At 38.6% G+C, this 25,523-nt stretch overlaps 3 protein-coding genes and 1 long non-coding RNA gene across 4 annotated transcripts; 3 read left to right on the forward strand and 1 right to left on the reverse strand.

Annotated features, from left to right (window-relative positions):
* The first annotated feature begins 1,775 nt into the window (after window positions 1-1,775).
* On the forward strand, window positions 1,776-3,489 carry LOC145469861 (small ribosomal subunit protein uS14-like). The gene is made up of 3 exons (XM_081453673.1): window positions 1,776-1,886; window positions 2,950-3,049; window positions 3,340-3,489. Exons 1-3 carry the CDS (start codon window positions 1,777-1,779, stop codon window positions 3,346-3,348), a joined length of 219 nt encoding a protein of 72 aa, XP_081309799.1. The 5' UTR covers window position 1,776; the 3' UTR covers window positions 3,349-3,489.
* Window positions 3,490-4,716: 1,227 nt separating this feature from the next.
* LOC145469673 (ectonucleoside triphosphate diphosphohydrolase 5-like) lies at window positions 4,717-15,036 on the forward strand. The gene is made up of 13 exons (XM_081453427.1): window positions 4,717-5,487; window positions 5,905-5,984; window positions 7,318-7,461; window positions 7,846-7,960; window positions 8,257-8,345; window positions 8,832-8,911; window positions 9,328-9,395; window positions 9,506-9,593; window positions 9,829-9,908; window positions 10,190-10,261; window positions 10,486-10,542; window positions 11,155-11,261; window positions 11,565-15,036. The coding sequence occupies exons 1-13, from the start codon at window positions 5,211-5,213 to the stop codon at window positions 11,640-11,642; spliced, it is 1,335 nt and encodes a 444-aa protein (XP_081309553.1). The 5' UTR covers window positions 4,717-5,210; the 3' UTR covers window positions 11,643-15,036.
* LOC145469294 (fibrinogen-like protein 1) lies at window positions 13,833-14,992 on the reverse strand. The gene is made up of 3 exons (XM_081452976.1): window positions 14,985-14,992; window positions 14,473-14,846; window positions 13,833-14,092 (listed from the first exon to the last, which is right to left on the reverse strand). Exons 1-3 carry the CDS (start codon window positions 14,990-14,992, stop codon window positions 13,833-13,835), a joined length of 642 nt encoding a protein of 213 aa, XP_081309102.1.
* Window positions 15,037-22,151: 7,115 nt separating the features above from the next.
* Window positions 22,152-25,432, forward strand: LOC145469313 (uncharacterized). The gene is made up of 3 exons (XR_014042297.1): window positions 22,152-22,353; window positions 22,804-22,873; window positions 24,041-25,432. It is a non-coding gene; the product is annotated as an uncharacterized LOC145469313 (long non-coding RNA).
* Window positions 25,433-25,523: the final 91 nt, after the last annotated feature.

Genomic DNA, 25,523 nt, shown 5'->3' on the forward strand with positions numbered 1-25,523 from the left:
TGCCTTTTTGAATTAAAAAAGCTTCCCTGGCCTTACGGATAGAGTCTCGGTTCGAAAAGATTGTTTCCATTTGTTTTCTTTTATTAGGCCATGCAGGAAAGCCAGACACAATTTGTATGGAATTCCAGGCGTCCAGTTTCCGAAATCAAACTTCAAACTCAAGTTAGGAAAAAATACAACAACAACCGGAAAGCAAAACTGCGCGGAGAGCAGCTAGCCCTGGCTAAATTCAAGCTATAAAAAGTCTGAAGAAGACTATGCATGTTATCTGGCCTTCCTTTTCCAAAGATCATTGACTGCGGAGGAATTGATTGAATAAAATCTTTATGACGATCTCTATTTGTCGAAAATGCAGAAAACCTTAAGTTGATCTTTTAAACGTTTGTCTGGAAATTTCGTTGCAAAATATATTTATAAATGGGGTGTGTGTAGGACACGCATTGACATTTAATTCAATCATATTTATATTAATGTTCATAGTTAACGAGATGTACCTGCCATTGCGAGTTAAACTATCCTCAATATAGAACGTCTTTAGGTATAATTTCTCACCAACAACTACACATGTGTAATTTAACTCGGCTGGAAAGTTTAAGTATCGACCAGTGTAAATTACTTAGTTATCTTGCGTCGAAAACATATTGAGGCTGTGAACGAAGGTGAAATACAATACAAAAACATAGAATAAGAATTAATGATGTGAACTGCAGAGACACAAATGAAATGAAGATGTAACCATTGCAGTTGTAACTGCCTACTTTAATTTATTGTGAGTTAAGCCCCGGAGCAAATTGGGTTCGAAAAGAGATTTTCGGAGCTTCAACTAGATTCATTGAAACTAGTGGCTTCTGCAGTTAGCGGTGAAGTGTTCTACCAACTGAGCTGTGAGGACCCATACAAGCATCACGAGCGGTCCAATTTATTGAAACTGCGATCGATGGTCCGATACCTTCATTTCGTTCGAAATCTAAAACCTTTTAATGACCCCCACTTTCGACTTTTTCTTATTTTTTTTTCTTCAATAAAGCTGCAGAAAAATTGGGAACTAAAAGCAATGCTAAAACTCATCCTGCGTACAGCTTTTGTTGTGAAAAAATCAAAACTGGTCTGGCTCCTGCCGCGCGCTTTAATCAAACAAATCTGCTTTGCGTTGATAGCCAGTGAAAAAGTCGCAGGTTGAAAAGCAATATTGTCTCCAAGAAATGCATTATGCAGATTTCTCTAATTGTCGTTGCCATAGACACAAGAAAACCAAAAAGCTTATGCCTTTCCAGTCTGCATTGTTTTGTAGTCTCAATTTAAACTGATTAATCTAGGCAACGATTGAAACCGTAGCAATGCTTCCAATGTGAGCACAACGCGAAGTGAATATTTTTCGCACTGAGTGACCAAAGGAAAGGAGTACTGTTTTTGACACGAAATTCAAATTCTTTCTATTACTGCCGGTAAATTCGAGTTATTTCATTTCCAGGAAGGCAGGCTTGTAAAGATTTTAAGGAAAACGACCATTTTTTTAAGTTTAAAAGACATGTTTCGAGAGAACTTCTGTCATCTTCAGTTGAATGAATGATTACAAAGCAAGTTGAACAATAAGTAGGCAGGCTTATTGTTAAAACAGTAAATTGCTTTAATTTCTACGGCTCCAGATCTATCCTTGGTGGCTTCTCATAAAAATGAAACTTTTCTTCGAAATTTACAAATTTTCAGGCAGCAAGTCGAGTATCGCCCCCACCCTACTCCTGAAAGGGAATTTTTTGACAATTCCCAGAATGCCATATGATCGCACGTTCTTCACGCGGCTTTCTCTTTTCGGCAGTTTTCATCATGGGCCACTCAAACGTTTGGTTTTCTCACCCAAGAACTTACGGACCAGGCTCAAGATCCTGGTAAGTTTGTATCCACCGTATATTTAAGTTATTGTTTGTTATTTTTTTCTGATGTTCTGGGGGACTACTGCTGTGTTTCGGCGTATTCGGTGGGTTTACAAGGCTCAACCGAGTCGAGTGAAAATTCAATATGGCGGACACGTGGTTCAAACCCGTAAATTTAAGCGATTCGTCTGTGTTTCACGTTCACGTTTTGTGCCCCGAGTAGAATTTACAGGAGAAGTGACTGTTTGAATACACCACTCTGAATGAAGAAATTTTGACAGTATTTGTTCGTTGGAAGCATGATTTCTTTTCGACTGAAAGTTTTGAATGTCTAATTTCAAGTTTTGTTGAAGCTCAGTGATGACTTTGTAGGTTCATTTGACTAGTCTCGTAAACTTTGTAGCTTAACATTTGTTTGCTAGTTCACTAGTAAACCATTCCTTGCAGCAAAAGCTTTTTCATGCAAAGCTCAAAATTAATGTATCAGTCAATTCGAAACTTCAACATCTCTCCCCAGAGCTTTTGACATTTTGGTCAATTTCCCATCCCCCAGGGTAAAAGCGGTGTTCAAATGCCTCGCCTTGGAGTTGTATATGCTATCAAGTGACCACCGGGATATGCATGGGAAAAATAAATAGTAGAAAAGAAACAAATACCCTTGACTGGCCACTTTCCTCTTCCACTGTGCCAAAGTGAGACTGTGCACAAGTGAGACTTTATATTTACCTTCAAACACTGTACAAACCTTTTGAAGGTACTACTTTTATCCACAATGTATATACAAAGAACATTGTTGTCTCTCAATGCCTTTTACAAATCTTCACCACAATATCAATGTAACTCGTTCAAATTTATCCCCGTTCAAATTTTCCACACCAATATCAATCACTGACATCAAATTCACATCCCCGGGGCACATCTAGACAGTTGCCTGGGGTTTGCCTTGGGGTTATGTTAATGTCTTTATTTGGTTGACACATGTGCATAAATAATTTAGTTCTATTGGTTTTGCTGAAAAGAATATATTTTTATTCAAAACATGCAACTAACAAATAGCTGTATTTTTCCTTTTTCATAGCCGTGTTTGCTTCAACCATCATGGCCTTATCAGAAAATATGGACTGAACATTTGTAGACGATGCTTTAGGCAGTATGCCAAAGACATTGGCTTTCAGAAGGTTTGTTCTACTTTCATCACTTTAAACAAAAAAAAATAAGTTATATAAAATTGACATGGAATAAGATTTATAGTCATACATATTTCGGAATGTTCTGCTCCATGCAGACCAGCTTTTTGAAATCTTCAGTTTAATCCCCATATTGGGAAACATTGTGTTTGCGAAATGTGTGCCATGATTTTTGCCTATGTTTGCTTTCTGGTACACTTGTGGCCATTTTCTTTTTTTTCATTTCACCTTGACATGCATTGACGTACATTGAAATTGGTTTCTTTCTTTTTTATTTGCAGTTCCATTAGTCAAGAGTGTACTGAGGTCAAAGCAACAATGCAGAATGAGAAGAAATGGGTGTTAAAATTCCAAAATAATGATGGAATAATTTTTGCAACAACTAACTGTAACATCTTTCTGAATGTTGTATTAAAGCATTGTTGATATTTATCACATTTCTGATCAGGTGTCTTTCTGTGTGAATGTGACGGAACATCATAATCAGATTCTAGAATAACCTGGTTGTCCATGAAGCCGGTGCTTACCGCTGGTTTTTGTTTTGTAATGACTTGGAGTAATTGTGTATTTCTACTCCCCCTGGATGAAATGCTAAGCTATTGCAGGGTTACCCACAATATTTCTGGTACCCATTACACACATGCAGAGCCTGAGAGGCCTTGCAAGTAGCCTTTTCCGGGTGTTCAGTGTAGTTAGGGCACAGCACGATTAAAAAAAGGCACAAAAAATAGGGACAAGTGCAATGCAGGAAGGCTCAGCAGTTTTTTGTTTTTTGCACTTCACCCCAACTAACTAAATGCATGGAAGAGGCTACATTGCAGGAGACTAGCATCTTGCAAAGTCAGGGTTCAGCACATTAAGGCCACTGTGCCTCTCACAAACCGCTTGCAGTGTACGTGTTAGACTTCAGAAGAAACAGTAACACTTACCTTGACCTTGAATCCTTGAACAATGGCTGATTATGTAACCTGCACTAGGACCAGTCATGGAAGGCTGCATTTCCAGGAAAGAGATCTTTGTGCTTATGCCAAATTACAAATCAACGCTAGGACACAGCAGAAACTTACAACTTAAAGTGCAGGAGCCATAATTTGTTTGTTTTTACTTTTTTGTTTTTTTACAAAAAAGTACCAACAAAGTGTTTGTTCTATTGGAATATTTCCAGTCACTACCAAAGTTAATGCCCACACTAATCTTCAGCCCTAATGAGTCATGAATTTGAACCTTTGTCCAACTCTTCCCTGAACGTCAAATAAATGGACATTTCATTTGCTGTATACTTCATCATTTTGAATGTATGAAATATAAAATAAAATGTGCAATCGGCCAGTTTCTGAGTTCTCATTCTGCCTCACATACACTGCAAAATCTATATAACTTGTAGTTAGCATGTGTGATTACATAAATATGAAGATTTTTATTATCTAAATTTCCAGTCTTTACAACCAAACAACATAATTTATTTTGCCTATTTTATACAATTTTAACATGATCCTCCTAGTTATACAAATAGCTTATGATATTTGCTATAACTTTGCTTCATACTGAAAGGTTGATTTCATTTCAAATTCTCAGGGTTGAACTTTGTTCCCTAACAAGTTCTGTCGCAAAAGATGACCGATTTTTTTGGTCACTGGGGTAAAAAAAACTTTGTTGTATGTCATGAACACACAGATCATTTTCAAGACCGCAAAATACATTGAAATTGTTAGGTAACGGAACAAATGAAGATTCAGCGAGTTGTTTACAGGTAACGGGTTGATTGGGGGGGGGGAACTCCCACGTTGAGGGAGTGGGAGGCTCCTACTCCTGTATATTTTGTAGGTTTTGCTTTTCACTAGACTTGCACAACGTTTATGCTTTTGCTTCTCTGCATTTTCAATAATTTTCCGATTTCCTTACCCGTACAATGTTGCCCTCAAAAATGCTGAAGTTATCGTCTATTTAACCTTTCGGAAAAATCCCGCCCCCCTCCCCCCACCACTACCTCCCTACTTGGGAGCGTAGTTCAGGAGCGAAGAGGCTTGGTTACAAGGCATGGTACACTGGACCGCCATCGCGTGGATTCTACCAGAAGACAGAGAATGTTCTACGTGTAATTTATTCTGTTCTTCATTTTTCTACGATCACATTGTTGCTTAGGGTCTTACATATGAATGGACAGGTTCGATCTCAAAGAGCAAAGGAAATGTTCGCTCCATGCCCGCCACACCGAATCTACAATGTTCGAGGCTGTAGAGTGGTGACATTGATCTTCTTCCTTGTGTTCTTAACAATATTTTTCCTGGTTAGTTTTGCGGACGTTTCCATTTCAAGACTGTTTTACTTATCGCCTTCACAAAGCTCTAGATCAGAGCTCCATGGAATCATGTTTGATGCCGGTAGCACGGGGAGTCGAATCCACGTTTATACGTTTGTGAAAACTGCAGGTAAGACGCCAGTGAAACCAAAACAGAAACCTCACTTGTGTAAAATGTTCTTAAGGGTTTCTTTTCGAAATACAACGTTGACGTTTTGTACTTGTACCTAAGGTGATACCTGAGCTTAACAAACAGAACAGCCGGCTATGGTACTTAACACATGCTTGAGAAAGCTGGTGCTACTAAAGGTCCTAAAGTAAGGCTTTGAAAGAGGTTTGTCAAGGTCTTGAAAAGTTAAATTGAAAATTTACCAGATCCTTGAAGAGTCATCGAAAATAAAAACACAGGTTTTCCCTCAGGACAGTCCTAGAATTTTAATAATTATTATCAGTAGTATAAATGTACTAGCGTTCTATCACGAATGCCGTTATAAATTAATTATAAATTTTGTTTTTTTTTCCTTTATTATCTGATGGGTGTATCTAGGAGGACAGTTGGGGCTTGTGACAGAGTTCTTTCATGAAGTAAAACCTGGCCTTTCAGCGTATGCTGATGATCCTAAACAAGTGAGAAGATAGCATGTGATCAACGTGATCAATGTTTAGTTCCAGAAAAAATCCATACCTCCCTCAAGGAAGGGGTTTTCGTAAGATCCCCCACCCCTCTAGAAATTCCAATTAAGCTTCTGCCATTTATTTCTTTAAATTTTTTGGTCTTACAGACTCTTCCCCCCACAGGAAATTCCAATCCCTTCTATGGGGTGGGGGGTAGAGAGTATGGATATTTTCTGGAACTGCACAACGTATAATTTCCCAACAAAGTAAATACATGTAGTCGGAAGAACAGTCAACAAGTTTCATTAAATAATTTAAAGATTTGTTTGCACTACATATAGTTGACATAAGTGTTATTGCTGGTTTTCAGTGTCACGCCATTCAAAATAGGTCAATATAATAATCAAAACCATTCAATAGATAAAGTTCAGAATCTGGGAAATGAAAGAAGGTAAATATGCAAAGACTCTTGCCAAGATTCTGGTCACAGCAATTTTTCTTATACAAGATACATGGAGAGATTTTTTACCCAAGTTTATAGAGATTTGTATGGAGACCCCATGCTGGTGCCCAATTGTATGGGCACCAACATGGCGGCCAGAAACCAACAGAAACATCTGTCACTGAGTTTTTCTACAAAAGCGTGAATTTATCTTTCAAGGAACTCTAAAACATTAAAATAATACTTTTTCTAAGACATGAACTGTTCAGCTAGCCAAATTCCCCGAAATAAGTCACTTTTTTAACCATGATGACAGCTCTCTAGGCTGTCATGTAAATGCTGCATCATGCAATAGCTTAGAAATTCAAGTGTAGTGTATCACAAAACCAAGAACCCGTTCGCAGCGAACATTGGCATGAATATTAGTTTTCAGCTGCTCTTGTACATCATTAATAAAAGTAAAATCTCTGGAAGATCAATAGTTTTGTAGTTTGAATTTTAGTGACGTCATGTGAAAACCGGCTATTGTACAAAGGGTGAATATCCCAAAGGTAATGGTTTTGTTCATTGTAATTATCTGTTTGCTTGAAAATGACTACTGAAATTGTAAGGATGATTTAGAACACTCAAGATATTAATTAAATAGTAATTTTGTGTGGTTCCAAAAAAATATCTATACCCACCCAGTGGATGTCTGCCATCACTGGGGAAGAGACAGTGCATTCTCAAATGCCAAAATTGTAAAAGGACGGTATGAAACTAAATTGGAATCTCCAGAGGTGGTAGGGTGGGGGCTTTAAACCATAACCCTTCTCACTGAGTCTCCATTCCGTCCTCACTAGTCAAACTATCATCTACTTCAGGTTCATAGCAAAATTTTATTCAATGCTTTTTGTTTTTCAGGGATCACATTCTATACAGGAGTTACTTCAAAAGTCAGATGCAATCATACCAAAAGAACAGCAGAGAAGTACTCCTGTCGCACTCAAGGCTACAGCAGGTTTAAGACTGCTTCCGTCAAACTCTTCTAAACAATTACTGGAGGAGGTATTACTCTTTGGACCATACTCATATCATTCTCAAAATCATGAAATTTAATTTTTGCAAAATACAGGTGTATGGCTATTGATTTTTTGCAAAATTGAATACTTGCAAAATTTAGTGAGAATAAAGTATTCACATGGTACATTGTACGTCTGCAAAAGTGTATTGAAAAGAATTGACCGTAATAAAGGCAGGCTGGTGTAATATTCACAGTAGAGAGGTGGTCGTTATAGAGTGATGGCCATCGTAGAGAGGTGGCTGTTGTAGAGAGGTGGCCATTAGTGGAGATTCAACTGTAATTAATCACGGTTCATTATTTAATAATTTGTTTCTACTGAGTGACAAAAGTACCACAGAAGTTTGTTAATGTTGTACACTGCTTTTCAGGTGCGTAGGTTGTTCCAGGATTCTCCTTATCTCTTCCCTGATCACAGTCATGTTAGCATCATGGATGGGCCAGATGAAGGATTGTTTGCCTGGATTACTGTTAATTTTCTATTAGGTTAGACATGCATTTCTCAAACTCATTTAATTAAACATTCAGCACAATCATAACTGTGACAGTCTTTGGATATCTGATCTTAACTTGCATCCATTTAACAATAAATTGAACTATGAGTCTGAGTTTTCAATGAACGAATAGTCAACAAGGCATAACAAAATTGACTATCACTCATAAAAAAAGACAACGAGCAGTCTAATTTATTGCAGTTTTCATGTTGCCTCTATTTTTTTCTTGCAATGAATGACTGACAGATATTTGTAATCTGCAGTGTTCTATTTATTGTTTATCATTAGGAAGTCTGACAAGCGACAGCTCAAACCTGTTTGGTACCTTGGATCTTGGTGGAGGATCAACACAGATTACTCTTAACCCAATTGATCAGGTTAATATATGTATAGTACTTGAAGAGCCCATGTATTTTAATTTGTTGTTAAATGTGCACAGTCTCACAGAGTGCTTAATCCAAAGTATTATGTTGACACGAGTTACGCTTACATGTAATAGACACTAATTATAGAATGGAAAGATACTGCGAATGTTCAATAGTAATCACATTTGAGGCCCTCAGCATTTAAGAGATTGTGAGATTTTATGGAGGTTTTAAAGTGTGGTTGCCTAATGGTAAGTGCGCTGGATTCCAGAGTGAGTGGTCCAGGTTCATGCTGTGGCTGCAGTCATTGTCTTTTGTTGTTAGGGAAGACACTTTACTCTCCCAGTGCCTATCTTCACCCAGCTAGGCATGTAAATGGGTACTGGCGCATTGTTGGTACGACCTAAGTTGTCTTAAGATGTTTAGGAAAATTAAGCTCTAAATCATGTTCAGTTTAATTAATAATACCTTTAATATTTGTATACTCTTTCCACAAAGAGAACTCTGATAGAAGCACCTGATGATTTCTCAAGAAATCTGAACATTGCCAACAACCATTTTACACTTTACACTCACAGGTACGAAGAGAGTTCTTACTTTCTAAATAGGAAGATACCCTCTTGTTGTTAAAATTTGAGGTATTTAAGTCCTAGTTCAGGTGAATTATTTTGTTTTTGAGACTTAATGCAGCTTTGAAGGACTAGTGTTCTTTTCCAGTCCATTCCAATCCATACCTAATATTAAAAGATACCAATACAGGCAAAAGTTTTCAGGTACCCGTTATTGGAACGGGAAATGGCCAACCTCGCCTCTTCCTCTGCTCTTATTCTGACATCCCTCTTCTGAGCAACTGAAGATTGGCCTCTGGCTTGGTGAGAGTTAATGCCATTGTGATGCAAAAAGTAACCTGCGATTGAAGACACTTTTTACATATTCATTAATATGGTTCAGTTGTTTCTTTTAATTAGTTTTTTATTGTTATCAATGTTTCTAGTTATCTTGGTCTTGGACTCATGGCTGCAAGAACATCCATACTGAAACTAGGAGAAGCTGTGAAAGATGGTAAGGGATCTTGGTTTATTATTGTTTGTATTCAATTTGGGGTTCATTGCAGTATTCTAAATGGCATCAGTTCTAAACGAAAAATTGTTGTCTTGTTAATTCTCCTGCAGATGGTAAAGAAGTTAAACACAGTCCTTGTATACACAGCAATTTTAAAGATTCCTGGAAATTTGGCACTAAACACGGTATTAATATTGGGTCAGTATGCACTCAGTTTTGTAATAAATTAATATCTAAAAAGTCTAGTTCAAAGTACATGTAATCTTTTTAGAACAATAACAGGGTTTGCTAACACAGCTTGACTATTCTCAAATCGTTTTGAGCAAGTAAAAATTTTAACTTTTCATTCTGTTGACCGTGTACTGATTTGTTAAAGAGTGATTAAGAAGTTGATTCTTCTTCAAAATTAAAGGGTTAAATCATTTCCTTTCAGTGGTCTTGATACCTATGGTTTCAATGCTTGTATGGAACAGGTCAAAAAAGTTATTTCTCAAGCAGAAGTTCACAAACCAAGTAAGACATTTAAAAAAAGTAGACTGTTCTCAGAAGTGATTTGTGAGGTCTTCAGAAGTTTTGTTATGGCTTATTTGTTTGTCGCTTGCAAAACAGGCCAAGGTAGTTTTGCTTGCACTCTGCCTTCCTAAACCACCTCTGCTGTTCTGCAGGCTTATTGTTTGGGGTTAGGGAGAGGGAAGGGGAAGGTTTATGCATCACATGATGTTAAGGTCATGTTCTATTCGGATGAACTGTTTCTGGTAATTAATATTCTCAGCACTTTTTCTCTTCTTCAACAGCTGCTATTAACTCAATAGAGATGTATGCTTTTTCCTACTACTATGATAGAGCTATGGAAATGGGATTAATAGGTAGGGACAAGAAAAGTTTATCTTCTCTACAGATCACCTGTACTATATCATTTGCTGTATTCTAGTAGGTTATTTGTTATTGTCGAAGCCAGTCTTGTAGTGACCAAAAATGCAGACCACAGTATGCAATTTAGGGAAGGACAATCAGTTTGTACAAACTTTTATTATCACTACTTACAGTGATACTACACTCTGAGTTAAATTGTAATAAATTTGAATTGCAGATGAAAAGAAGGGTGGTACCATCATTGTGGGAGATTTTGTAGCTGGAGCTAAGGAAGGTATTTATGAAGTTACCAAGTGACTATAAATTAAAATCTTCTCTTGTATCTGCAGCCATGTCTGTTCCTTTCTTAAAGATGGCATGGTGTAACTGGAAAAGCAGTTAATTTGTAGTGTAGACTGTGTACAGTCTGTTTCTGCTTTTTCATCCTCTAAATCAAGGATGGAATACATAATTATACAGGGCAAGATGCTTTGGATGATAAGGGATTGGAACAAGGCAGAGTCATGTCACATGTCTCGCCCCAGCCTATTGTCATCCATACCACCTTACTGTGTTTGCGTTCGTGGGAAAATAAACTCGTCAAACCCTAAGAGAAAAAACAGCTGCTGGCAAAATTATTTGCGGTGTTGACTGTCACACAACTGTGCAAGGATTAGTATTGAACCTAGTTTGACAATCATGTCATCAAATTGAGTATACACATGCATAGCCCGGGGGGTACTCCCAGAAAAATTAGGTGGGGGTGTGCAGCCCGCTTCCCAAACCCCTTACCCTACGACCAAAATCTGCGATTTTCCCTACGCTCTTTACGACCTGAAAAAGTTCGAGACACATTTGCACGTAACTGTTTTACAATGCATATTGAGTCCTTTGTGTTTCTCTGTAGCATGTTCCAAGGGATCTAAATCTTCTCCATACCTCTGTTTGGATGCCACATACATTGTAGCTTTACTAAAAGAAGGATTTGGCTTCAAGGAGAACAGGAGATTAACAGTGAGTATCGGACAAACGTGCGTTATTTTGTACTCTCTATTTGCCTCTATTCACCATAAACACAACCCTGGCAAACTGTTGCCTAGTTCCAAGGCCTCGATATTTTGCCACGGTCGATCTCTTTAGGGTCAATTTGTCACCGAAATGAGTTGACCGTGAATTACCAGCACTAATAAAAAAAAAGGAAGTATACAGACAGATCTGACGACAAAATTCTAAACCTCACCTCCCGCAAGATACATTCCACCCCTACCTTCGTTAAGGCCTGTGTTTCATGCTTGTGTTTTTGTTCCTTTCTTGTAGCTTCGAAAGAAAATAGACGGTGTTGAACTTAGTTGGGCGTTAGGAGCAACTCTTGATCTGTTTGACAAAATGACATAACATCGAAAGAGACTTCCAATCCGTGATTTGACAACATGAAGCACTGTGGCTACCATCGCACTCAGTTTGTTCGTCCGGTTGGTCGTCCGATCGCCATTTTGAATAATTTATTGACTGTGCGCGATCTGGGGGAAGGATGAAGCAACTCATGGGAATTAGGATCAAGTGGCTGAGAAAATTTATTATGTATTTATAAATTTTTTTGTAACTGAAAGGGAATTTTAAGGGATATTTTGAATTTTGTATGATAGGAAGTGACTGTGATGTAATAGCATTTACTTAATATTTAAATTTTGGACCTTGAGAGTGGGCGCTTATTCGAGGCTTTGCGCTCATTGAATTCTCACCATTTTACGCGAGTAGTAAGTTTATTTTGCAACAAAACAATCAATGATAACAACAACACGTGAAGATGAACCAAAGCAGAATTTTAACTGTGCGTTCAAAGTTTCTTTAAAATACTAAGAAAGCTCGGTCTTCGGGGAAGTCTGCGCCCACATGGACATTACAGTTGGATTGCGGGGATCCCAGTGGAGAGAGGGATTGAGACCAGCGTGGGAAATACTCACACCGAAAACTAGCCACGCGCACAGTAAAAATTGCTGAACGCTCCACAACGCCATTTTCCTTCGGCGAAGAGAATTTATTTTAGCGAGTTACGCGCATCAATTTCATTAGTAGTGGATTAGCTCAAAAGCCCTTTATTGAAATGTCAAACAATGGTTTTATAATTCGCTAGCTTTTAATGATTAGCGCTATCTGCTTTAATTTAATACGACTTGTTAGTCTCGAGGGAAATAACTTAAACTTTATTTACCGAAAAGCAGTTTACAACAGCGTATTTGGACTTGGTTACTTTCAGTGCTAAAAGCCCCTTATTAAGCTTATTTGTATTCTAAACAAAATGCAGGGTAAATATTTCGCCACAAACACTGTAAAACCGAAAAATTATCTGGCGTCTTGTAGGGGTCTTGTACAGAAACAGAGTGCTAATTAACTAATGGCTTTCCATAGTTTTGTCCATTTGCGGGTATTCTATGACCCAATGGACGAAAAAATACATGAAGCTTTGATTTCATTATTTTCAAAATGTCAGAGCCATGTTATAATCCAGCACGGCGCTTGCTTGCCCGTTGGGTTAGTTCAACTTGTCTTTGTCCCATTCTACGACCAGATTCAACCTCATTATACACTAAACACCTAATACACTCAATGGTTTTGCAAAGAAAAGGGAAGATTTGATATGGAATCAGTACCCAGATGTTGCTTCACTGATAAATCGAACTTTTATCAAGTACTATACAAGACGGTGGACGTTATGAAGTAGGAGAATACTTAAGAGATGTTTTGACGCAAAACAATTAGGAGTCTAAGTCGTTTATTTGCAATCTTTTGTGAGCCTAAACAAATTTGACTGCCTAAAGAGCTGGGAGACCGGGGACAAGAGTTAAATGTTTCCGCTGGGTAGGGCTTTTGAAAGGGTGGATGTCTGTGTCGGTGGACTTCAAGATTTTAATTTTAATAAGTTGGAACCTACATAATCCTCCGTAAGAAAAAAAAAAAGGTAGTGACTGGTACATTTACCCATAATTCTTGGCACACGAGAACTTTAACAACACTCATATATACGTACAGAGAAATTCGAAAATCCTCAAACCTAGCATACACAATGCCTTTAGCACAGGAACAAATATTGCAAAGAGATGGCTTTCCTTGTACTTGACAGTCTATGTAAGGCTCGCATGGTACTGTGGTAAAACATATGGTCGCCATCTTTTTTCCTCCGGAGTATTGAATAATGAGCTCTCAAAGCGAAAAACCTGTACAAATGGTTTGTTTGTTCATCTACGCTTTCGTCCGTTTTTCCATGCCAGTAATTGTTTTTTCTTGGCATTTACACTTTGTATATTATTTTCGCGGTGCGTGCAAATTGGAGAAATCATTCTTGTAGTGCCGTTGCCAAAAAGCATGAAAAGAGAAGACTAAAACTCTTAGGTTTTCAATACATATGTGATTTGTTCACAGTACATGACCTGTGCGTCACCGGTGCTATACACTAAGGGAACAGTTCTTATTTTCAGTCCATACGTTCTCGTCAATTACTGGGATAACATGACTGGTCGCAGGTCATATATGATTCCACTAATAAACACCATAAATGGTTCAGTGTCACAAGACGGCAGACAAAATTCAAGATGGCTTGATCTTCATTTCTACTCTGGACAGAGAGTAATTACCTCCTTTCCACGAAAACCATTGAATTCCCACAATTCCTGGAGCGGTGTGCGTGCCATTCTTGTATTTACCAGTGAGGCAGACTTCTTGGCAGTTATTAAACCACCAGCCTCCGAATGCTAATTTAGCACATGATTGCGAAGACTTGTCATTGTCGCTATTCTTGGTCGAGAATTTCATGTTATTATGGTACGAAAAAGAGTCTCCAGCGTCACCTATAACATAACAAGAAAATTACTCATCAGTATCGAGAGAGGATTCGCCAACTCGTGCTCAAGCCTTCTGTGCTCAAATTCAAGATGGCGACCAGTCCTGAAATTAATAGAACGTGTTGGGAGGGGGGTACTCCGGATGGAATTTACGAAGGGGTGGTGGGAGGGAAGCCATTGCAGGGGTAGGAGAGGGGTGGGGAACTTGACGGTTCCCTTCGACATCCAGCTACTGTGAGCGCAGATGATGGTGATAACTTAACGTAAAAGAGTTTTCAAATCCTTTCAGTGTTATGGAGACAGAAGCAAATCTTTGTTTTGTACTTGCTTCATGATTCTACAATGCTATCCATCCTCACCCCTCCCTCCCTGGTGCTGTTTCTCACCTGTGTAGCTTCCAACCGTTATCCTGAATTTTGTCTTCGATGTTCCCAATGTACTGCCATTATACTCTGCGTACCTCTTCTCGCCATCCGGGGACTCAAGATCGAATCTTATGGTAAAGGTCGCACCACCGGTGAGCCTGCGCATATTGGCCAAACCTACCCAGAATTCGCCTGTCAGATCCCCTAGTCCGTCCACATATGCATTCCAACCCCGATCAAAGCTCAAGGTACTATCATATCGGCGAAGAAGCACTGTCCAGCCTCCTCCATTCCCATGGTCGCAGTAAACTCCAAATCCGCCTTTGCCGTCAGCCAGCGGATCAACGCGGTAAATACCGCTCAATTTGTAGCCAGCTTCAAAGAGCTCTTTACAGCTGCGAAACACTTAAGAAAAGAAGTGAACAGTGAGAACATACACTGCTAGTATGGTATAGTTACATGCATGCATGCTATTGTAATGTAAGGCTTAGTTTACACTATTGATGTAACTACATTATGTCGGTGATGTGAACCTCGACATAAAGACATAGGAAAAAATTAAAGTAGTTTTTCTTCCTTATGTCGTTATGTTCATGCTGTTATGTTGCTATGAAGAAACTGTAAGGCATAGTTCACACTTGCAACATATGGATGGATGCTAGTGTGAACTTTGCCTTACAGTCACATATCTAGTTCGTTTGAGGTTTTTACTCAGGTTTAACCCAAACAAATCCTTATAGCAAAACTGATTGTTAAGCCTTTAGCCGTATTTCAGGAAACTGGATGTATACTGGCCCCGAGACAAATTATTGGTGAAAACTTTGGCCATTTTTGCGACTTGTTACAACTAGATTCCAGGCCCTGTTTTGGTGGGCAAAACGCAGTGTGCTGGAGAAATCTGAAGCGAGCGAGAAAACTTCGAGTAAGACTCGGTAGAGGACCGCGCTTGAGGTTCACGCCTCCCGCAAATTTGCGAGTGGCGCATCGATATCTGGAGAGAAAAAGGAGCAACTGTTTGCAGTCTATACCCAGAACAGCCACTTACCAGGAGCTTGAGTTCCAAGAGGGCATGCCGGTTGCACCGGAGCGGAACTCACGTTTTGTACAATTGTACAATTCTGTGTTAACTTTGTGTTTTGTTCAGTTTGCGTCTGGTTGAGTGACTTCATTGAATAGATTCCTCGTATGAGGAGCTCCAGATCTGGTATCATGGATGTATAGTTGTAGATCAATGTTAAGAGGTGGGTCTGGTTCTTGAATAAAGAGAGGAACTCTTCTGGAATTGACGACTCTGAGAATAAAAAAAAGCAAAAAATTGTCAGAAAGTTGAATCGCGGGAAAGAGAAAGAAAAAAAGTTCGAGATAAAGCCTGCATACGAGCCGAGGGGCTCATCAGGCCGTAGCTTGTCCTGGTTTCTGTAGCACGAAGTGTCTAGGAATATTTGTAGTCTACCCTGGATGGGATGCTAGTTCATACCAGGGCTACTCTCAGCATTAAATTCGGCACCGATACCCATTTCTTCGCCTGGGTGGAGAGAGGCACTGTGAGAGTAAGGCCCAAAGTGTCTTGCCCGAGAACACAACGCAATGTCCCCGTCCAGAGCTCGAACCCGGACCGTTCGCTCCGGAGACGAGCGCATTAACTATGAGGCCACCGCGCCAGTAGTAAGTGACGACAAATTATATTCAAGGAAAAATGATTTGAGTTCGAGATAACCGAGCTCAGCTCAAGACAGCGAGGTTCTACCGTACATCATGAAGATAGGTTGATTGCAATCTTAATTCTCCTCGCTCAATACCGTACATTTCGTGTGATGTTAGTTCTGAGAATTTGGTGGAGATCAAGATAATATCCTCCAGTTGATGGTTTTCTTTGTTCCTATTACATAGTTCCTTGACACTGTCTTGGTGTTGTAAGGAGAATTAAAATGTTAATCACTCTCGACCGTGGACTGGCAAACAATAATGATGGTAGCTGTACTTGCTTCAGCTAAACTACATTACTTGCAGAAAATTTCGGCCGTTTAATTTTCGGACACTTTTTATCTCATTTTGGACAAATTTCGGACAACAATTTCGGACACTTTAAAGTGAGTTTACACTTCAAAACAAGAATTTGACTGAAGCAACATCAAACGATGATAGTATTACTGCATCCTCAAGGTTCTACGAATTCACCGACGAGAAAATATCACAAATTCTATCAAGCCGTTACATATCTCAAGCAGTGTCTTAACTATAGTTCGCTCTCTAAATCCCGGCATAGAGGAAATCAGGAGCTTTGGAGCTACTTCAAAGATGTATACTGTTACTGTAAATATTTCGGACCCTTTAATATTTCGGACGGTTTTATTTTAGGATCGTCCGAATTCTATTTTTGCACTGAGTAATGTATTGTTGAATTTAGTGATTATTAAATATTCTTACTTTCAGACTGGACAGCGGTCGATGATGTCAGCGCAAGCGCGTTTGTTGGACTGGCAGAGATCTCTGCTGATAAGATTTGAATTGGACTGGACTGTTGGACAAAGACTGAGGATGATATGGCACCAACTGAGCAGGTTTGCACTGGACTGGACTCATGCTCGAGGACTGAGGATGACATGGTACCAACTGAGAAGGTTTGCACTGGACTGGACTGTTGCACAAGGACTGAGGATGATATACCACTACTGAGGCTCGGCGTTGTTTGTGTCAGAGGTGCACTCAAAATGGATGGAGAAGGGGAAACGGTTTGAGCATCAGTACATTTGGGGTCTAAAGAAAACACAATTAACAACATTTGAAGAACTTAGTAGTGGATAAAAGTTTTTTTCAGTTGTCTTGCATGGGTGAAGATGTATAAGCTAGAGAAACTATTTTGATGAAAACTGATCAGCCTTGTCTAGTTATTCCAGTGTAGGTTTTGTTTGGAAATAGGTTACAGGAGGGGTTGCTATTAATAATAGCTCTTATTATATGGCTAGCTCCGTGAGCGGGCAAGATGAATCAAATCCTGCGCTGTGATTGGCTACCCGCTAGGGACTACCCGCCGTGTCCCGCAAGAAAAATTTCCCCTAAAGCCATAAAATAAATCCTTTATTGACCAAGCTTGTTCAGTCAAGATGGCTGGATATTGGCCTCGTTCCTTTTTTGCGAGTTTATAGACCTCGACTCCGTCTCGGTCCATGAACACGCAAAAAAAGAACTAGCCCTTGGCCAATATCCTGCCATCTTGACCTCACACTTGGTCAATAACCCATACATAATATATCACCCCTATCTTTTTCCCACGACGAGGTTGCGGTTTTGACAAAAAATAAGACATGCCTCCCTTAAATTTCCATAAGTTTCTAGGGTTTCTAATAATCAGTCATTTTTTTTATCTCTAAGACCACCAGCCCATAAGCAATCAATTTTGAGAGGTGATTCTGAACAGCTCGGATATTTTACCACTTACCCCCTCTAATTATACTCAGGAATATTATCATTCCTCTTATTCCGAGAAACAAAAATTAACCCAAACTAAAACTTGAAGATTGCTCTTACCCGAGCTTCCATTGCAGATATAAATCACCATCTTCATGTTAGATGTCCTACAGTGTCCCCCATTGTCACTGGACAGTGAATTTTGCATGCCGTTTGAGGTTGCTGAGGAATTCAAGATCATAAATACGACGTAAGTAATTTTGCATTGCTGAAATTTACTCAGAATTGTAGGTCTTTTGGATCCATCTATTTACTTAAATCGGTGTTAGAAATACTGACTAGCAAACCTGCTTTGAACCAATTCCTCTCGAAATCGATGACGTATGCTATTCTCTTTGGTGTCTGCCTGTGTCTTCTAGCTTCATGTTTTTTACAGGGCCTCCAATAAGCGATCACTTATTGACTAGTGACACTTAATATCCGAATTAGCAGTGTCCTTACTAAGCCGCGTACGGCCTTCTTGTAGTCCACGACGACATACAATATCTGCGAAAACGATCTCGAGGTCTCCTTAGGGCGAGGTATAGTAGTGGTTAGGTAATAGCAGTGGTTACAGATAGTATTCGAATTAACAATGTCCTGAGCACGAAGTTGACTTAAAAGCCTACGGCCTTTCTGTATTCTAGAACCAAATACAAAGTCTGTGAAAACGAGCTCGAGGTCTCCTTAGGGCGAGGTAGGGAATAGCAGTGGAACTTGGAAAGCCTTATTGCACAGAAAACAGATTTCACCAATTAAAAATGGTACAGGACTTACCTATGAAGTAATATTTTGTTCCTGGCACAAACTCTATACCTCCTAATAAAGCGCTGTAAGATCTAAACACCATTGGGTAATACTTTAACTGTAAGGGACTATTACAATTCAGTAGTTTCTTATTTGCCGTGAAGCTGGCGACACTTGTGTTCACTGTGCACATGTCATACTCGTGTTTGTCCACGATCCACATGTTCTCGTACATTTGTTCCTTGGGTATGCTGGCCTCTTGTTCATCTAACACGCTCGCTGGGTTTGGACAGACGATGTTAAGTTTGGAATGCCGAGAAACGTTGATCTCCACATTTTTTTTGAATCTGTTCAGGGATTTCAAACAGTAATTCAGTTAACCAGGAAGGTAATTAAAGAGAGGCATGCAAGTATACTCTTTTTTTCCTTATAAGAGTATATCAGTTATAAGAATATCCCGGGTGAAATTTGCGAAATTTTAAAAACATTTTAAGAATAAACCTGAGGCTGCGATTTTGAAAAGAATAAATTTTTTTATGTTGAAAATTTGCGATACAATACAATTATATGTGAAAAGTGAACTGATCAACATGACACGAGCCTGAGACAAAGGAAAAATCTGAGCGCCCGCCCGGTGTTCGGGAGGTGATGGGTTCGATTCCTGTCGGGGACTCAGATTTTTTCTTTGTCCCACGCTTGTGTCATGTTGATCAGTTCACTTTTCACATTTCATTACCGAGCTTAAATTCACCATCTTTATTCACTTAATACAATTATATGTTTTTAGTTAAACCGTATAAAATTTATATTCTTCCTTTCCCTAAACAGTTATTGACGTTATTCATCGAGCCAGAAGATCGGAACAGTGAGATTTGTAAATCCAGGGGTATATATTAGCAGTTCGTCTTGAGAATAGCCCTCAGTTGTGAACCGTTAGCTTGAAGTACTTTCAACCGTACATAAGGCCGGGTTTGATCCCGATAACCAATGAACAATACATTGATCGAAATATGCTATCGGTATGTACAACATCTTGTACTGTTGTAACAAGATTTCAGTTAGCTCAACAGGTATACCAACGCTCCGCGGATACATACGTACATAAATGTGTTCTTCAACATAAATGTTGTTCTTGTGAACAGCACAAGGTCATAGCAGTTTTCATGTTACCATCAGGTCTTAATTCGCCGTATTGATGTACGCGAGGAGAACCAAAACAACTTCAAAACAAAAACAACAGAACTCACAATGGATTTCTTGGATCCCAGTGAATGGACGGCTTATGGCTTGCTTCACCGAATGACGAAACACTGAAAATGAACCAAACTTTCACAAGATACACAAGTGTGAACATGTTCTCCACTCTTTAACTAACAAAGCGCAGTGCCGTGGTTTCTGACAATCAATATTCGCATCTTTGTCTGCTTGCAGTCGAACCGAGCCATCCCAAAGAGCTAAATCGCTTTATCAAAAGAAAAAGATAATTTTTCAGAATCACTCATTTTTTCTTTTGTGATTATAATTTCAATGTACGTCATTTAATTAAGTGAGGCATCTAAATTTTTCGCAGTTACGAAAAATCGGGGCACGAAAATCAGTTAGCTGTGCTCCGGTAAACGCTAAGTACGGTTATAGATTGGATATTGTTCTGTCATAATATCCTTCTCACGCTTAAAGAAATATTTACAGTAACCCAGCTCTAAAAAATTGAAAACTTATATTTTTATTTAGTAGATCAGCATCGCTCATGTTAAGTAATCCTATTAGAAAATCTCTAGGGACATACTACAAAGCAAAGCTACCTTAATTATGGTTCTAAAAGCGTCGACTAGCTGTCTTTTAGTAAGATGTAAGAAAACAGCTATGCCTTAACTTTCTCACGTTTGACAAATTACAGAAGCCTAGCACTTATGAAGTCTGTATTTTTTTCTTACTTAATGTACCGGTGTTGCCCTTGGTAACTAGTCGAGTAAGCTAATCCTATTGAAAACTCTCAAGGGACTGACAACAGTGTAAGGCCTTTTTAATGCGTCAACCTGGATTTATCCTAGATGACTTATAACACGCCTATGGCGTTTAGTTACGTCACGAAATAAAACGAAAAAGATCTTCTTAGCCGCGCGTCAACCGCGCGGCCTAGGCCGTATTTGTTTCTTAAAATCGGGGAAATGTCACCTTTTTGTCGCCTTTTTCCGGCAGAAATGGAAAATGTTGGCTAAACTTTCAACTAACGCTTGGGTTTTGAGTTTCCTGGGTTGTTACTATATGAAGAACTGATTATTTACGGGCAGTTTTTCCAAACATTTTTTCTCCAGCCAAGATCTCGCAAACGAATTGAACACGGTTTTTCTTTACATTCCTCTAGCGTCCCTATCTCCAAGATTTTCGCCGTTAATTCGATAAAGAAAAAAAGCGGGAATTTGTCCAAATCCCCTCCCCTCCCATATGTTGTCAAATTCTCATACCCTGGGCTTGGCAACGAGAGGTATGCCTAGGGAAAAGGTGAAGGAGGCGGCGGCGGCGGGGGAGGGGGTGGGGGGTTAGGGTTGGTGTTTCTATTTTGTCAATACATAATTTTCTGACCGAAAACGTTTTTCGTCGAAACTCTCTATCTATACAAACCATACCATCTTAAATTTTTAGGCCGGTCTAACCTTTTATTTTTAATTTGAGACTCTGTGAAGATTTCAAAAATTTAAGACCTTAAACAGTTATCAAAACAATAACACCAAAAAACCGCACCCATACAGTACATCTCAACACAACGAACCTCTAAGGCCCTGTCCTCATTACGCCGGAGAAATTTGAAAAAGGATCAACGTTTTCCGCCCACACTACGCCAGAGGAATATAAAAACGCAATAATCACTGGTCATTTTGGATTTGTGTTTGAAGAAAACTTGGTCAGGAAAGTCACGTGATTAGACTACATTGTTTTAGAAAAGCGTCGTTTTCAAAATGTTTTCTGTCCAAACGAAAACGAAAAACCGGCGTTTTCAGATGTCTCCAATTTGAAGAGCGTTTTCGAAGATCTCCGTTTCTCGTGTCGGATAAGCGTGGACAGTAGGCCTAACCGTAGAAATAAAGCTGCGTCTTTGAATTTCTCCGGCATATTGTGGACCGGGCTTAAGCTTCTACTTATTTTTATAAGCAAAAAATGCGCTTTAAATTTCACCGCGCGGTTTTAAGCATCCGTAATTATAAGCTTCTTATATTCCTCGATCTGCTTTGTGATGAAAATACGAGTTGTCGAAATAATAATTGGGGTATCGACTTTGCACAGTTTCCAGAAAAAACAAAACTCTTACTCGTATTTCTTTACATACAAATGAACTTAAATATCCCGCACGGACTAAAGTGAGATGACGACCCAATCAAATGATTGCATTAATCAGCCATGCGGTGCATGGTCACAAAACGTGTGCGAATTTAAATTGCTAATTATACATCGCTGAAACATTTGCCGCGTGGAGTTTCTCGGTCGTACTTTTACCATCATGTCGTACTTTACCATCATGTTCTAGAATTTATGTAGCAAAAATTTAACTTTGCTCTTGACCACTTCAAGGAACAAGTACCAAGCTTTCACTTTGGACTGTCCTTTGTTTGGGGCTGTTACTAAACACCAACACCTGCAACAAGAATTTACTTCAAGAAAACCTTGCAAGAACGCGCTTCGAATAAGATATGGTTACCACGTTTTGCCAAGGTAAGAACTGAACACAAAACTAATGTATTTTGTAGAGGTAACTTAGCCTTTCTCTTCTTCTAGATTTCTCTATCAATAGTTGGTAAACTGATTTCAAAACAATTAGCTCTCTTCAAATATTTTTCCTTGTCCAGTCGGTAATGATAAGAACGTCGACATGTAGAACTTCTGACCATCGGTGAATTCATTTGAGCGACAGTTACCTTTTGTGAAAACATTCAAAGGACAGACACAATTGAGTTCTTGTTCTCTAAAATGGAATTTGGACAGTCTCATTTTTATTAGCTCATACTGTTTTACTTGTTTCGGGCCCTTGTTTCATGGCATGTTCAAAGTATGTGTTATTTTTACCAAGCCGAGTTTTATTAGAGAGTGCAGAATGCTTAAGTATCCCTCTAAACAATCACAAATAACTCTTGTAATTTATTTTTTAATCTTAACCTTTTCCAGGACTGCATGAGAGATGACGATGAAACGGACACAGATCCCAGTGGTGTGATCTATGACACGATTACCTCAGGTAACTTGAACTTTTCAGTCACATCTTTCCGTCCCAAGCTCATAATTTATATTCTCCTTACAGACTGCTATACATTTCTTTTAATATCAGTCCTGAGAATTTAGTAGTACATCAAGTCACAGAAAAGTGGCCTTGATCGATTGGATGAGATCTTGAGCTTGAGGATAAGAATTGGAATATTTTTCTGTTCGTTTCAGAATTTAGCCTTCCTTCAGAGGTACACATGTCTAATTAAGCCCCAGAAATTGCGTCGTTGTTGCTGTTTCTGCTTTTGTGCATTGACTATGTTTAGTCTCTGCGTGGCTCTATGAGGAACAAATTAAATGATAAGGAATGTTTTTTGACGAAAAATCTTTGGAGACCACTTTTTGAGCTTGAACAAGGCAAACAGATATTTTCCAGGACCAACCGAGATTCAAAAATTGTTTTTGCTCTGAAAGGATAAATCTTGACGATATTACATAGCGGGCTTTTGAAAACCTCTCTTAATTACTAGAAAACATTATTGAGATTTTTACGGGTAATCCTAAACAGAAGTGTTTTGTGGGAGCATGTTTGCGGACTTCTCTTCGAGGCTACACATTTTTCAAGGACAGATAACTAACTTATCGGATGGAATTGTATTTCTCGCTGGCCTTCATCGTAGTATTACATGTAACAAATATAAAAAAATGGTTTTGTTGACACAGAAGACTTTCTTCTTATCTTCCCCTCCGGAGTTGGGTGACCTTGAATGACCTTCAAAGGGCGCGCTCGCTTATTATTATGCAAATTAATTATTAGCCACGTGATTTCTGCGAGGTAAACAGAATCACATCGGGATCACATCTGTTCATTGTCTGTTGCTCTCCTTCATTTGAAGGGTCGACGTTTTCAAAATGACCATTTTGATTCCGGGTTTTTTTGTCTTCATCTTAGGACCGCATGGCTAAATTGCTTTATAACATAAATTATTATCTTGAATATACATTCTATCACAATGCAAACAAAATGCAAATTGTTTTGGCACAACAAGTACCGCACTTGTGATAAATCACCGTGGATTTCTTTCCGTGCTGGAAATTTTGAGTTCAGACCTTTATGTGCATATTGATAATTTATCCAGTGAGATATGTGTTTAGTTAACTGCAGAAGTGTTGACCTTTTCTTTTGCTTATATTTCCTTAGTAACTCCTTGCTGCGGATTGTGATGGCCTCTCATCGGTGGATTTTCATGCTTTGCATGTCTTGGACACTTATGGATGTCAGATGCCTACTGACATGAAGGAGTTTCTGGCTCATGCTTGTGTAGTTTCTGATCTTGATGCTTCGTTAGGTAAAGGACAATACCTTAGATAATTGTATCGTTGGAAACCGTGATTGATCGAGAGTAAATTTCTCCTCACGAAATCAAAACATCGTCAAGCAGAAAAGTGACGAGATAGTCTGTTTCTAACTGTAGTCTTGATGTATCACCAAATTCTCACAACTGATGCTTAAGGAAACGTATAGGAATAAGGAAAGAGAATTTATACCGTCAACTCGAGACTGAAAGGATTGAGTAAACGCGGATCCATGTTATTGAAACCACAAACTAAAACAAATTTCTTGGAAGAAATTGTCATTTGCTTGTTTACCGCAGTCAGTTGAAATTGTCTTGAATCTCGCTATTTACAGTCAATTGGACACGCACTGAACTACACTCAAATCTTTCAGCAGATAAGAATTTTGAATTGCATGTCGTTTCGCGCATTCAGGTAGAATTTTCATGAACTATCTCTCCAGAATTTGCTCTTTGATTCCAGTCAAATTCGGACACGCACTAAACTATACAGAAAATCGTTCCAAGAGCAAAGTTTGAAAACTCAAAGTTAGCAAATGAATTTGTATATTTCGTGACGTTTCGATTTATAACACGGATTTTTTTGCTGACCATGCAACTCTTTTGCAACTCAAAGTTGTTTTGGAAGAAATTTACGCTTGCTTGCTTACTGCAAAGTCAGTTGGAATTTTGTTCTATGTCACCAGATTTCGCCCTTTGTACATTAGTACATTCAAAAGCCGACATATAAATAGTAATTTTCGTGTGGTTTCAATTTAAACGTAGATCCGCCTTTAATTTGTATCCATTGCAATTTAGTAGTTTCAGCAAATATATTTTTGCAAAGAAGTTATTAAGTAATCAACGCACGAAATTTACTTTCAAAACCAGTCAAAGCAAATGGTTATGTTAAACTGATGTAAAAAGGCAATGAGCCACTTTGAATTTCAATATAACATTGCTTCGTAGAAATAGGATTATTCCCACTAGTTTAAGTTTCGATTACTGTGTTTCTTAAAATAAGGCATTTCGCAGTTAGTCTTAGCCAGAATTATTTTTATTTCTGACAACCCTTGTAATAATTTTAGATGTTTCAGAGTTGTTTCTTCGTCTTATTAGTTTCTACACATAATTTTCAGACTTTAATGTTTTTCAACTTCTTTAATAAGATGATGTACCAATATCAGTGTTGTAAACAAGTTTACCTTATTCAAACTTGTAAATTACATTAAAGAAAGCAATAAAATATTTGACAACTATTGTTTGCTTTATTTCTCTTTTGTCTTTCATTTTCCAATAGAAATAAAAAAATATTACGCTTTTAAAAGGGGACTGGAAACTAGTCGGAAT

The sequence above is a fragment of the Orbicella franksi genome, chromosome 15 (assembly GCF_964199315.1).
Source record: "Orbicella franksi chromosome 15, jaOrbFran1.1, whole genome shotgun sequence".
Taxonomy (NCBI): domain Eukaryota; kingdom Metazoa; phylum Cnidaria; class Anthozoa; order Scleractinia; family Merulinidae; genus Orbicella; species Orbicella franksi.